The sequence below is a fragment of the Malaclemys terrapin genome, chromosome 9 (genome assembly GCF_027887155.1).
Source record: "Malaclemys terrapin pileata isolate rMalTer1 chromosome 9, rMalTer1.hap1, whole genome shotgun sequence".
Lineage (NCBI taxonomy): Eukaryota > Metazoa > Chordata > Testudines > Emydidae > Malaclemys > Malaclemys terrapin.
Window position 1 is genome coordinate 100,230,257 of NC_071513.1, and position 15,119 is coordinate 100,245,375.

Genomic DNA, 15,119 nt, shown 5'->3' on the forward strand with positions numbered 1-15,119 from the left:
GGTTGAGCCGTTAGAGATAGAAACTGGGACTTGCCAGGGCACCGGGATCAAGCCCACCGCTGCCACCAACGTGCCCGAGAGTAAGTCATTTCCATGGCTGTAGAAGGGGGCTCGTGAAACATCCCACAGGGGTTGTGAGGCTTTGCTAATGTTGGTAAAGCGTTTTGGGCTCCCCCGGCAGAAGGGGCACAGGGCGGCTCAACCCAGACTAGGACTGATCAGTGACTTGCCCAGCATCGCTCTGGTGGGCCAAGGGGACCCTTCTGCGGTGGCACCGCGTGGTTTGCAATGGAAATGGATCTGCTGCGTCTCATCCCCCTGCTCGGATCCATAAATGGTGGGTGTAGTTAGCAGGCCGGGCTGTAATGAGGGTAGGCCGAGAAGATGGAGGAGCTTAGGATTGGAACAGCAGGGGGGCCCCGGGTCAGGAGTTGGGGGTGCATACGGACCGGCAGGCTGCAGAGCCCCATGGGGCTCCCCGAGTCGAATCCCACGTGGGTTGCACGTTGGGATTAGCTAACGGTTCCGGTTCCACCCAGGCCGCCTGGCTGGCCCCAGACCCCTCTGAATTCACCACAGGCCCTGACACGTCCCAAGCTACGGCCCACATGGCGGGGACGGCCTCAGACGGGGCTCTGAGCTGACCCAGGCTGCAGACCGAGGCAGGCGAACATCTCACGCCTCCTGCTGCGGGGGGCACCGAAGCAGAGAGGACGCCCGGGCCAGGAAAGTGCAGCGTGCAGCCCGATCCGACCCTCTCCCTCTAACGACACAGCTGATCCGCTCCGGGGTTAGAGGCTACTTCCCAGCTGCAGGTCCCTCACTCTGCCCAGTCCTGCTGCCTCCACTTCTAACCAGCCCCCTGCGTGGGCCAAAGGCCCAGGCCCTGAGGGGGGGGCCTGCCATCGCCCTGACTGCAACACAAAGTCCCTTCCCCGGATCCAGCTCCGCAGCTGTGATTAGAGACTAGACTGCAATGCCCCCTGGTGGTGCTTGAAAAGCCAGCAGCTACAGGCAGCCCCCCCTCCAGCCCTCACTCGGCCCCCCCACCCCGAGGCAGGCAGCCTCCCCATTCATTGATGCTTTTTCCCTCCAGTCTGTCACAAGCTCACACGCACACGCCCCAGCGCTGAGATGGAGTGAAGACTTTAACCGTCTCCTCTTCGCCTCCTCCAAACTCCCTGAGCGAGCTTGGAAAATGAGCAGGGCTGGAAGCCCGGGGAAGTCTTTCTGCAGCCGGGCTGCGTAGCAAGGTGAGCGTCCCCCTCTGCCAGAACGAAATCTGGATTTTGCTTTTTTGTTGTTGTGGTTCTGGAAAACGAACGTAGTGTTGGGTGACCGGGAACCCCGATCGCCCCGCTCCAAGTCGCTAGGTGGTGGAGAAAAAGTGGATTCCCACAGCTTGGAAAAAGCAGACAGTTTGGAGGGTGACGGGCGTGTTCCTAAGACGGGGGCAGCATCTGAAAATAGAGCAGCGGCGGGGCTAAAATCCTGCTCTCGCTTTAGCAAGCTGCGTGGAGAGGAGCGAGGCAAGGGGAGCCGACGGGCTGGGGCGGTACGGCTGGAACCGACGAGACGTAGTCTATCTCAGGCGTGGAGGAAATGTGATAAAACTCCGAAACTGCAGTCCCGAGGGGCAGACATGGTGCAGGTGTGAATGGATGGATGCACATTCCAGGGCAGGTGGATGGCTGGCTGGATAGACAGATATCGGATAAACAGACAGATGCTGGATGTGTACTGGAGTGATAGATGGGATCGGTGTATGGACAGACAGAGAGATGGACGGCTAGACAGACATTGGATATAGGCTCTGTAGACAGACTCTGGGAAGCAGGCGCGTGAGTGTAAGTTTATTATTGGATGTGACTGTTTTATTAGAATCCCGTTCAGTAATAAGGGACCAGTCTCAGCTTAAACTTCTCATGGCTGTTAAATTGGACTTTGCCTGCAGCTTTGAGCTGGCTGTGAGCAGCGTGTGGGTTTAGCACTGCATACACAGCCTGCCTGGCCAGTGCTCTCCGTGCCCGAGATGGTTTTGGGGGGCAGGGAGCGAGGTTTGCACTTAAAGGGGTGGCCCCGTCCTGGCCAAGAGTCCGTGTGCCAAGCAGGAGAAGAGAAATCTCTGCCTCTGGCACTTGAGGTGGCATCTCTCCTGCAAGGAGATTTGCCTTCCTGAGTCTATCAGACTGTGTCAGCACTTCAGGACGGGAGCGGAGATATTTATGTCTTTTCCATCACCGAGCACAAATAAAAAATCAGAACTCGATTCATTCCCCCACCAGCAGCACTGGTGGCTGTGTCAGCGTCCCCTCGGGCTGCCTCTGGCCTGTGGGGCTCTTTCAAAGACACTTGATTATTTTTTTTAGAGCATCTTTAGCATGCGCTGCACCGCAGGGTGGCAATAACCCCCTCGCAGAGCTACAGGAGTCAAGGATGTGTTTCTCCGCTGCAAACAGGTGCCGTAGACGGGAGGGAAATACAACCCCTTGGAAGTCCTGGCCGTGACTAGCACGATGAAAAGTGGTGTCTTCCCTCCCCATCTGTGTCCCCAGGTGACTAACAGAGCAGAAGGAGGGCGAAGGGAAAGGCGAGAGAATTGGCAGAGGCTTTCAGGGAGGATCTGAAAAGACATGGATGTGAAGTTGAAAGCACCAGAGATTTTTTTTCCCGGGCTGTTTGTTAAGCTGGCAAAGCCCAAGCCCGGGTCCCTGTCCTGCCGAGGGTTTTGCATTTAATCTAGCACCCGTGTAAATTGTCCCCTGAACCAGAGGGCACTGGGATGAAGAGCCATTTTCCCCAGGATGATGTTCTGGCCGTCCCTGTATCCCCGTCGCCCAGCTAGGGACGTCTGAACTGGGGCGATCGCCCAGAGCTTTTCTGGGTTGACTGTAAAATTGCATCCTGGCTTCGCTTCTTGCCTGTGTGCGGGGGGCGGAGAACGGCCACATGGAGATGGTGTTAACGGCTGCTGAGAAAACTTTGCTAGAAAGAGACGGTGCCAGTCTAGCCGAGCACCCCTGGGACTGGTAATCGGATGACACTGACCCCCTGAATAACACGGCCCTGGCAGCCCCGGCCCATGCAGCCAGGGAAGGCTACTCTGCGAGACGGGAGCGACTGAAGTAGCATTTTCCTGAGCCAGGCAAAAAGAGCCCCACGGGACTGAGCTGTGCCCGGCTTCTTGGCGCTCTTCACCTGTGCGGAGTTAGGGAAATGCAGCAGGCTCAGGCTGTGCGGGGGGAACGTCTGTTTGTAACGTGGTTCGGGAGGCCACAGGGTCTCCTGGAGACAGATCTGGTTATACTCGGGACAGGCAAATTTGTGCTAGACAGAAGCTTCTGCCAGGCCTGGCTTTTGTGGGGGTGGATGAGGAGGGGTGTAGAGAGGAAGGAGTGAAACCGTGGATTGGATTGTACCGAGTGGGGAGTGTTCAGGGGTGCGGTTTGGAGGGACAGGGCTGTAGGGAGCGGGGAGGTTTGGGGGGCAGGTTTGGGTGAGGTTGGAGGTTTTAAAAACCCCACCTGGTTGGCGCAGGAAGCTGTCAATGATGCAGACTGGCCCATCCAGCCCAGTCACCCAGTGACTTTTCCCTGGCACGTGCCCCCAGGGTTTTGTAAATTCGGGTCAAGGGCCAAATTCTGGCATAGGAGCAAGCCAGCAGCACTGCCCGTATTCCCCCCTCCACTGCGCCAGGCAGAGTGGGGATTTTTCACATGCATCTGCTGCGCTGGTGTTTGGAAAGCTGCCGCTGCATGAGATACCCCCATGCCCCTTACAGCAGCTCTCCCCCGGCCTGCAGCACAGATAGCTGGTGACAGCACGGCCGGGCCAAGCCAGGCTCGGGGTCCCCCTCGGGGCACGGCAGGCTGCGGTAGCCGTGGCCCGGGCCCATCGTTCCCGAGGAGCATGCGCTGGCCCGGGTTGCATTTCAACCCGCTGCAGCCCCGCGGTGTCGTGGGGCAGCCATTCAGTCCACCCCAGGCTGGCCACTTGCCAGCATCCTAGACAGCTCCTGGTCCGGTCCCAGTGACCCCGAAGCGCTCACAGTTCACCTGCGACATGGAGGCCCATGCTGGGCCCTGCCTAGCCGAGCACCTCTGGCAGTGAAGAGAGGACGGTTGAGGAGCTGCCACTGGGGATGGGAATGAGGGTGGCTTTAAGGCATCTCTCTAATCCAGTCCAGTCTCTTTGCAGCAGGAGACCATGTATCCCTCCGCCAATTGCTCCAGCCTGCCCCACAGAGACCTCCCCGCGCTGCTGGACTACCAGGATCTGTGCAACCAAAGCCAGCAGGACGCTGCCTTTAGCCACGTCGACCCCAAGGACTTGAACCTGACGGTGGAGCAGCTGCAGGACAAATACCTGGGCCCCCGGAGATCCAGCTTCTTCATCCCAGTCTGCGCCACCTACCTGCTGATCTTCATGGTGGGGGCCATCGGCAACACGCTGACCTGCCTGGTCATCGTGCGCCACCGGTTCATGAGGACGCCCACGAACTATTACCTGTTCAGCCTGGCAGTCTCCGACCTGCTGGTGCTGCTGTTGGGGATGCCGCTGGAGCTCTACGAGATGTGGAGCAACTACCCCTTCCTCCTGGGCGCCGGGGGCTGCTACTTCAAGACGTTGCTCTTTGAGGCAGTCTGCTTTGCCTCCATCCTCAACGTGACGGCGCTGAGCGTGGAGCGCTACATCGCTGTGGTCCACCCGCTCAAGGCTAAGTACGTGGTGACCAGGAAGCACGCCAAGCGGGTCATCGTCACGGTCTGGGTGTTGTCCGTGCTCTGCTCCATCCCCAACACCAGCCTGCATGGTATCCAGCCCCTCTATGTGCCGGGCAGGGGGGTGGTGCCGGACTCGGCAATCTGCACCCTGGTGAAACCCCGCCTGATTTACAACTTCATCATCCAGATCACCACCATCCTCTTCTTCTTCCTGCCTATGGGCACCATCAGCATCCTTTACCTGCTCATCGGGCTGCAGCTGAAGAAGGAGAAGATGCTGCAAGCCCTGGAGGCCAAATCGGGTGGGGACTGCGACTACCACAACATCCGCGTCCAGCAGCAGAAGATCAGGAGGAGGCAGGTGACTAAGATGCTGTGTAAGTGGAGATGAGGGGGGCGAGGCCGGGGAGAGCTTGTGATTCCCCTCGGCGGCTGGTCCCCTGCATCACAGAAGGTGCAGGGAGAGGCATCCCCAACCTGCGTTTTCACTGGGCGGCTAGGGCAGGCCCCCCGCGTCCTGCAGCCCAGCTGCTGGAGTGCAGGACCAAGTGAGAGCTCCAAGGGGACCTGGGCACCACCAGCAGAGTGGTGGCGGGCGGATGCAGCCCAGCTCCAAAGCGTTGCAAAGGGGACTGCAGATCTGGAAGGCCTGGAGCAGTCCAGACTGGAACAGGCCAGGCTCCGTGCAGTCTCTCTGCAAGCCCCTAGGAGCACACGCATTGGAGAAAGTCCCCTGCAGGGAGGCGATCCGCCCCCTTCATCTGGTACAGGCGGAGAGCAACCGGCCTAGGGATTTGAGCCAGGGATCCTTGGGTGACCTGGCGTTAGCTCACCTGCCCCTCCAGCTACGGCAGTCTCTGCACTCAGGCCCCTGCGAGCAGAGCCACCCAACCCCCTAAGTGAGAGCAGCACCGCCCGTCCCCTTGGGAGCCTGGCGGTGGGACTGGGAGTTAGGAGCACCGGAGCAGCAGGTCCCAACTCCCCTGGGTAGTGCTGGGATGCAGCTCTTGGCCGGACTCCTGTTCGCCACGCACAGTCCTAGCAACCTCCTGGAGAGTGGGCTTTCCAGGGGAGCTGAGGAGGGGCTGGGTGAGGGCTGCACCCAGAGCTCCCCAAAGCTGCCCTGCAGATGGCCAGCCTGCTGGATGGGACTTGCTCCCTTCTAGATCTTGGCATATTGCCCCCCATCAGTGCCCCAGCCCCTGCCCGCCGGGACCCTAGCGTTTCCTCCTCGCAGAGCAGCGCTCTGTGAGCGCAGCCAGCCGGTGGCTCAGAGCTCCTAACAAAGCCAGCCCCTCGCTCCGCTTGTACATAGATACCCAGGCCCGGGTGGAACACAGGCATCTTAGGCCAGAGCCTCGGCGGGTGGAAATCGACGTAGCCCCCATCCAAGTCAATGGAGTCACGCTCATTTATTCCAGTTGACCCCTTTGGCTGTGTTTACTCCGTGTGTGTGTGTACCTCTGTGTGTGTGCGCGTGCGCGTACCTCTGTGTGTGTACGTCTCTCAGCGTTGTTGCCTTCATGCGTGCGATGCTGGTGTTGCGCTGTCAGTGTGACTTTGCCGCTCCAGCATGTCACTCAACAGGTGTCTTCCGATGCACCTTTCCAGATTGGGTGCGTGGGGACAGCAAAGCGGTGCTGAATTAGCCGGCCGTGTGTGTTGCTGGGTGTACAGGGAAGGGGCGTGCGTGTCGGCTGAACCGACGTCCCAATTTTATAGGAACATTCCCAATACTTGGGGCTCTGTCTGCCTGTTACCCCCCACCCCCATCCCAATCTCTCACACTTGCTATCTGGTCGCCCTGCATGCATGAGAGTGCATTGTGGGGCTCACACGTTCCAGGGGAACCTCCTATTAATTAGGAAGAGCCCCAGAGTGCATGGTGCTGTACAGAGAGAGAGGCTACGGGCCCTGTCCTGGGGCACTGATGGTCTGCGTTAAGCCCAAGGCTTCCTTTCCAGGATCTCGGTGCCGTGCCGTATAGCAGCCAAGCGGCACTGTGTGCTACGCTGCAGAGGTGTGACTGGGCTGTGCCTTGCTGCAGTGCCCTGGTGGTATGTTAGTGCCGGTGCCTTGCAGGGAGAGGGGCGTGGGTAACCGCAGCTCAGCGCTATGTTCCTGGAAACGCGGCTTTGGCGCCGCACTTGACCGGAGATCTGCCACGTAGTCGTTATTTTAAAGCGAGATGCGCGGAGGACGAGTTCTGACTAGCCAAGGCGGGTTCCGGCTCCTGGGCCCGATTCTCACCCGCGTCCCCCTTTGCAGCTGGGGAAAGTGGGTGTAAAATGTTACCGTTCTGATCGGGTGCCATTTTGCACCCGCTTGGCCCGGGTGGAAACGGCGTCCTGGAATCAGGTGCCACGGCGTGTCTGGCTGGCGCTCACTGCATGCTTAGCACGCCTGCCGTTGGCTTCTCCTCTGAGGGGTGAGTCCCAAGCAACATCCAGCATCCCTCCAACCACAGTGCGAGAGAGGACGGCTGGGACCACCGGGGCCAGGGGGCGTGTGGGTTCTCCGCGTACCGTGTGCATCCCAGGTCCTGGCTGGTGTCAGCTTGGTGCAGCAGCTAGGGAAAGAGGCCTTTATCACAGTAGCACTAACCGGCTGGGAATTGGCAACGGGCCGGAGATAAGAGATCTGAGCCAGCAGCCCTCCCAGCCGCTCGTTAATCTCCGAGAGGTGCCCAGGGTCGGGATGGTGATTACTCCATTAATGGAGGGCTGCTTCATTTGGCTAATAAACGCAGCGGGCTTCCAGGGAGGCCTTGGCTGGCTGGTGGGTTTCGCTCGGGCACAGACACAATCCAGGGCAGGAAATGTTTCCCAGAGAAGGTGCCCGCTGGGAGGCCAAGCCAGCCGGAGCTTTGTGGCTGTCTGCTGACCTGCAGTGCTCCCCGGGGCTGCAATGCTCTGGCTTTAGGCTGAGCGAAGGCCCCGTGCTTGCCAAGAAGCAAAGCCACGTGGCAGAGCGGCCCTGGCAAGAGAGAGAGGGAGAGATGTTAACCAGACCTCACGTCCTTTCCACAACCTGCTTCCCCGGCCGCCCCCAGAAAGCAGATCAACAAACCGGGGGGGAGGCGGGAGTGAATCCCTTTTGTTCTGGCCTTGCCATGCAGAGACAGGCTAGCATTGCAAACAAGCGTTGGCTGGGACGGTCCTGAGCTCCCCATGCCTGCACAGGGCCTCGTGTCCTCCTGCAACAGTGTCTGGGGTTTTAACTCAGGCTTGGCTTGAAGTGGCGCTGGCTGCAAAGGTGTCCCGTCCCCAGGGACGCCACAAGCATTGCCACCACCCTGGCTCAGCGGGTCCCCACAATGCAGTGTGCCGCGTTTGGACGTAACCCAGCGCCCCTCATCCCAGCAGCAGAGCTGGAGGGGTTGCAAGCACTTTGGAGGAGAGGATTAGGATTCAACACGATCTCGACACACTGGAGAACTGGTCTGAAATAAATAGGATGAGATTCATTAGGGGCAAATGCAAAGTACGCCGCTTAGGAAGGAATTGCACACGTACAAACTGGGAAATGACGGCCGAGGAAGGAGCATTGCAGAAAAGGATCTGGGGGTTAGAGTGGATCACAGACGAAATAGGAGTGGTCAATGTGACACTGCTGCAAAAAAAGCAAACATCCTTCTGGGCTATGTTAGCAGGCGTGTTGTAAGCAAGACACGAGAAGTCATTCTTGCGCACTACTCAGCACGGGTAAGGCCTCAACTGGAGTATTGTGTCCAGTTCTGGGCGCCACCCTTTGGAAAAGAAGTAACAAATTGGAGAAAGTCCAGTGGAGAGCAACGAAAACATGGCCTGCGGGGAAAGATTGAAAAAAAACTGGTTAGTTTAGTCTGGAGAAGAGAAGACTGAGGGAGGACATGATAACAGGCTTCAAGTATGTAAAAGATTCTTATAAAGAGGAGGGTGATAAATTGTTCTCCTTAACCACTGAGGACAGGACAAGAAGCAATGGTCTTAAATTGCAGCAAGGGAGGTTTAGATCAGACATTAGAAAAACTTCCTAACTGTCAGAGTGGTTAAGCGCTGGAATAAATTGCCCAGGGAGGTTGTGGAATCTCCATCATTGGGGATTTTTAAGAGCAGGTTGGACAAACACCTGTCAGGGATGGTCTCAGATAATACTTAGCCCTGCCTCAGTGCAGGGGACTGGATTAGACGACCTCTCCCGGTCCCTTCCAGACCCACATTTCTATGATTCTGTTAGGGGATCGGTGCTGTGGGGGAGATGCCGTGTGTGGATGTGCCAAAGCCGCTCTGCTGCTGGGTGAGAGAGCGAGACCTCCAGGTACTAATGGCCCTGCAGTGGCTTTTCTGCTCAGTGGGGACACCCCCAGAGGGATGTCAGAGGGGCGAAGGGTTATCCCGCCCGCACCCTCGGGTGACTCCACTTAGCCAGAGCGAGGAGAGTTATGGGAGCTGGGAGGGGGAAGCCAAGGGGGAGCCCAGCCCGGCCCGGTCCCCCGTGCCACCCTGCAACAGTGAGCTCAGCTGCCCTGAGGCGATTTGGTTGAGCACGTGGCTCCACAGGGCTCCCTGCAATGCTTCCTAGGCCTGGCCCGTCTCTAAGGCCGAGGTGCAGCCCGCAGAGACAACATGTCCCAGAATGCATTGCTCCATCTTGATCCAAACAGAGGCGACCAGAGGAGCAGGCTGAGCATTAGAAATTCCTCTGTCCCCATGGTGGGACTCCACCCCAGAAACAGCTGTATTTTACTCTGTCTAATCTAGCTACCATCACCGGAGTATCTGGGTGCCTCCACCAGGGCCGCCAAGAGCGGGTTCAGGCCCCAGTGAAAAAAAAATTTCGCCCCCCCCCCACCCTCCCAGCAAGGGCGGACCGGCTAGACAGGGCCAACGAGGGGGGGTGGGGAAGCCAGGGAAACCGGGCCCCCTTCTGGACCGCCGGGCCCCGTTAATTTGTACCGGCTTCCCCCCTCTCATTGGCCCTGGCCTCTGCTGCCACCTGCGTGTCGCTGGTGATGCAGCTGGGGAGGAGAGGGGCACTAGAAACATAAATCGTTATTAGGGGTAGTGTGGTCTATGGGGGCCTTGTACAAACAAATCCCGATTAACTGACGTTCGGATTAGCTGGGACATTTCTGTCCCCTGGATTCCTGTAAGGACTGAAATCCCTTTTCTGGCCTCCTGCTCGGCCCCCAGCTAACCAGGCAGCCAGGAGTTTACCTGGTATGCAGGGCGCTGCAAACTGCTGCGTGCCACCCAAGCTGCCCAGGTGGCCCCCAGTTGGGCATGGCGCCTGGCCTCTCTCGGAACCGAGCATTTCAAAGGAAGAGGCCCCATTCCAAATCGACTCCGGATTCCCCTCCGCCCCATTCAGCTGCAGCCGGGGGCGTGAGCATCGCTGGAAAAATAAACACCCGTCCAAGTGAAACACCAGCAGAATCCCATTAACCCCGAGTTCAGCCTTTCGGGCAGCCTGGCGCTCCCTGGGCAGTGTTGGGTGGGTGGCTGCCGCACCCCTCCCGCGCTCTGCCTGACCTCGGGACTCCCCTTCCACTCGCCCGGGTGGCAGAGTCCTCGTAACCCCGACAAGGCTGGGCCCAGGATTCCTGCAGGGCTCGACCCCCAACCTTGTCGTGGTCACTGAGGGCAGGGGCGAGGGTGTCCCCGCTCTCTCCACACTGGACGCTTCCCAGACCAATTGATCATTGCATACAGCTCAAAGCAAATACAAGTTATTAAACAACAACCCCAATTAAAAACTAATAAGGAAAAAATGGGAAAGGTTAAAGGAAACACGTCACCCCGCTCTGTGGCCTGGGGACGTCACAACCAGTGTCTCTGGGATGTCAGGGCAGTTCACAGTCTGTCCCTCACACGTCCCGGGCCCCTGCCCAGGTCCCGGCTGTGCTGCAGGGACGCTGCGGGTCAGACACTTCTCTGGTGGTGGCCACACGCCTCCAGGCTCTAGGTGGCAGGACCCTTCTTCTCAGCGTCAGCCCCCCGTCGGGGTTACGATCCTCCCGCAAATCTGGGCCTCTTAGCTAGGGGCATTTCCCTGCACTGGGCCCACTGCCCAGGGCCCCCCTCACTCTCCCCAGCTGCTCACCACCCCCAGCTCTGGATGGCTCCTGCTCCAGCTCTCTGCCTTAACACAACTGCTGCTCTGCCTCCAGCCCCCGGGTCTGGTCGCTGCAGTTCTCCTCCCAGCACTGACCTGCTCCCTGGGCTGCTTCTCTGGTTCTCTGGCTGGCAGGGCCCTGCTCCCCAGCTTAGCTCGGACCCCGGCTCTTCCCTTAAGTCAGCCCCACTCTGTCTGACCCAGGCAATTCCAGCTCACAAGGAAGACGGGACCCTCCTGATTAGCCTGCCCGGTCAATCCGGCTGACCTGGGGCGTTGTTCCTGGGGACTGTCAGTCTCACGGTTCTAATTTCCCATCGACCCTTCCCCTTTCTTTCGGTACTGGGAGCTACCCAACCAGAAACCCCCCACGGAGTTTAGTAAGGGACCAACACCCCTTACACTGGCATCAGGCGGCTCACGGCCGCAGGAGGGGCCGGGAACATCCTGGCATGGTGCTGGGCAGGCCTGGGGGGAGCAGAGATGGGAACCAGGTTGTCTCATGACCCCATTGCTGCTGCTGGGAAGGCTCCAGTCTGGATCCGGTCATCAGCCCGTGAATCCACGCCCGGACTCTGGGGTGTGGCGCTCCGTTCCCGTCTGCGCCAGGGCCGTGTATTTAACCAGGATAAACAAACCCTTCGAGACCAAGCACCTGATTTCTACCGGGTGCGTATCCTGGGACAACGGGCGCAGCCCTCTCTGGGGTCGCGGGGGAAAGGAGCTGTGTTTGTCAAGGAGCTTGGGGAAGGTGACAGAGAAACAAACACCGGAGACAGGATAACGAATGGAAGGGGGACAAGGGCCAAAGCCGGTTAATGTGACCACACTTAGCAACCGCTGGCTGGAGAGGAGTGGCAGCAGAGAGAGGACGAGAGCAGAATGAAGCAAAAAGAACAGACAGGGGAGGGAAAGAAAAACCCGCTGAGACTGGGTGAAGGTCCAAGACATCAGAGGGGCACGAGGGAGTGATAGTTACAGGGAATCGCACAGATTACCGGATGGCCTGTTCTGTTCATTTCCTCTGGGGCACCTGGCATTGGCCACTGTCAGAGGACAGGATACTGGGCTCGATGGACCTTTGGTCTGACCCAGTTTGGCCGTTCTTATGTCTCTTATATTTCTTATGGAGGGTGGAGGCGGGGAAAGAACTGGGTCACACTTTATATTAGGGTTCTATTTATAAATGGTTTACAAAGGGTTAATAGATGTTTCACGTTACAGACCGGTGTAGGACATGTTATAGATGGTTACAAGCAGTCTATCGACTTGCTGGATTCTATGACAGTTGATTAACCAGTTATTAAAACAGCTAACGCTCTGTTAACTTTTGATGAGCTATTGATTTTATAAACTCTATTGAATGCACATCATGCCTTGTGGAATGTTACAAACCATGTGATGCAAAACCAATGAACTGCTGTGTGACATGTCATGATAGCTAATGATATGTCATGACATAAATCAGCGTCCTTTCATTGCAATGAGCAACCTCATTCCTTCAAATTCTTATAATCTATCTATCTATCTATCTATCCCCATACAATCCCCCTCTATCTATCTATCTATCTATCTATCTATCTATCTATCTATCTATCTATCCCCATACAATCCCCCTCTATCTATCTATCTATCTATCTATCTATCTATCCCCATACAACCCCCCTCTATCTATCTATCCCCATACAACCCCCCTCTATCTATCTATCTATCTATCTATCTATCTATCTATCTATCTATCTATCTATCTATCTATCCCCATACAACCCCCCTCTATCTATCTATCTATCTATCTATCTATCTATCTATCCCCATACAACCCCCCTCTATCTATCTATCTATCTATCTATCTATCTATCTATCTATCCCCATACAACCCCCCTCTATCTATCTATCCCCATACAACCCCCCTCTATCTATCTATCTATCTATCTATCTATCATGCCCATCAAAGTGGTATTTGGGCTTCATTTTAACTGCCAGCCATCCACTCCTATTTTTGTGTCTTGCCCTTAATTCAAATAAACCAGTAGACTATACCTGAAGAAACGCAGCGCTAGTGACATGCCTGCCAGCCAGAACCAACCAAAACCTCCTGCCTTTTTCTGTTGTCTCTCTGCCCATCCTGCAGCCACTAAACTCTTCGTAGGTTTGTCTCATTTACTGTAAGGGCCCGTTTCCTTCCCATGGCTGTATGATGCCAGCTACGGTAAGTACCGTAATAAGGAGGCCGTAAATCAGTCACCTGAGGGCTATGAAAGAAATGGGTGTTTACCCTAAGGTGGCATGTTAGAAGTACATACCACCCACCCCAAAATGGGTCATCAGCAGGGAAAGAACCCACAACTCGCAGCACCACAGGCAACAGCAATTCTGGGCCCCAGGGCAGAACGGTCAATAGGCGCTCCTCCGGCATGGCCAGGGCTTCCACATGCCTGCCCGGCTGCCTTCAGCACCACCGGTGCCGCCCCACGTACGCCTAGGAGTCCTGCGGCCCACTTGGACAATTTAAAGGGGCCCGGGGTTCCTATCTACCACCACAGCAGCTGGGGGCTCTGGGCCCTTTTAAATCACCCAGGCCCCTGGGCAATTTCCCCCTTTGCCTCCCCCCTGTCGGCGGGCCTGACTGCAGGCCTTTATGACTCAAGGTAAATGTTAGTGGGCAGTATCAGTAGGTTGTTATCCCTCTGTGGTAGAGTCAGAAATTGAACCTCGGTTACCTATGGCCCAAGCTACCTCTACTTGGGCGGGGAGGGATGGCCTGCTAAACCCAGGGTTATCAGTTCAATCCTTGAGGGGGCCACTTAGGGATCTGGGGAAAATCAGTACTTGGTCCTGCTAGTGAAGGCAGGGGGCTGGACTCAATGACCTTTCAAGGTCCCTTCCAGTTCTAGGAAATAGGATATCTCCATTAATTTTTATATTTTTTTTTACTCCTGGGGCCACCCTCGCTGTCCTATGTGAGCCAGGGTAATTTTCTCTGCTTCCTTCCAGTCGTGCTGGTTGTCGTATTCGGGATCTGCTGGGCCCCCTTCCACACAGACCGGCTCGTCTGGAGCTTCGTCTCCCACTGGACGGGCCGGATGCTGCACATGTTCCAGTACGTCCACATCATCTCCGGGGTCTTCTTCTACCTGAGCTCAGCCGCCAACCCCATCCTCTACAACCTGATGTCCACGCGCTTCCGGGAGATGTTCAAGGAGGTGATGTGCCACAGGCACCTGAGGAGGTTGGGCTCCAGGAAGTACTCACCCAGCGTCACCCGGGTCACCACCCGCAGCACGGTGTGCGAGCACATGCCCGCCGGCAACGGGCTGCCCCTGTCCAACGTGGAGGAGGAGGAGATGGGCGTGGAGGGGGAGGACGCCCTTAAGCATGAGACGTCCTTCCCCTGAGGGCACCGCCAGGGCCTTCCCCGCTTGTCGGGCTCCTGGAGGGACACGACGACTGCGAGGGGGTTGGGAAGGCCATGTCCAGTGTCTAGTCACCCTGCTTACGTCTCCTGTCGCTGTGCCACCCGCTAGCACTGCCCTGGCATGATCTCCACTCCCACCCCTTGCAGGCCGAACTCACCAGGGGCTGCGCCGTGGCACGAGGGTACGAATGAAGGCAGAACTTGGGTTCAGAGAGGTGGGGCATTAACTCTTCACTGGCTGGGGTCCCACTCCACGGGCCATGCCTTTGCAGCCTCTTGGCTTCGGCATAGGTGGTGGTGCCATCCGGCTACAGGTTGTCTGGTGTGTCTGGCAGCACCGGACCGGCTTAGTGCTAGGAGGGATGTAAACAACAAGAGAAAGGTTAGCAAGCAGCAGGTTGTCTCCACTGATCCCAGCTTCTTCCCTGTGTAGGGCATCGGGGCCTGAAACAGCTCGGCGAGAGATTCAGACATGGCCACTGAACTCAGAGCAACTGCCTCTGTCATTCAGAGGGCTGGGCCCTGGTCACAGGGTAACGCTGCCCGCCGGCTGCCTGAGTCACAGGGCAACAGGTCCCGTCCCCCCCACTCCTGGGAGAAGTCTCCTTGCTAACCCTAGCCTGAGGCTCCAGCCATTACTACCTGCCAGCCTCATTCACCCTCCTCCCCCGGTCCCACTACCCCCGTCCCCAGGCTCTCTCCTCCCTTCCCGCACCTTCAACCACCACCCAACAATCCCTCATCCAGGCTGTCCCAGCCCAACACCCCCCTCCCAGTAGCCCCCAACTTTCTCCAGTACTCTGGTCCCCACTGGGTGCTCCCGATTACCCGCAAGCCCCCCTTGCTCCCTGAGACGTGCAGGGAATCAGCTCCCAGCATCGCCA

At 57.5% G+C, this 15,119-nt stretch overlaps 1 protein-coding gene across 1 annotated transcript; it reads left to right on the forward strand.

The window, feature by feature from the left end:
- Positions 1-1,221: 1,221 nt before the first annotated feature.
- NMUR1 (neuromedin U receptor 1) lies at positions 1,222-14,469 on the forward strand. The gene is made up of 3 exons (XM_054040506.1): positions 1,222-1,253; positions 4,198-5,101; positions 13,815-14,469. The coding sequence occupies exons 2-3, from the start codon at positions 4,207-4,209 to the stop codon at positions 14,213-14,215; spliced, it is 1,296 nt and encodes a 431-aa protein (XP_053896481.1). The 5' UTR covers positions 1,222-1,253; positions 4,198-4,206; the 3' UTR covers positions 14,216-14,469.
- The last annotated feature ends 650 nt before the right edge of the window (positions 14,470-15,119 follow it).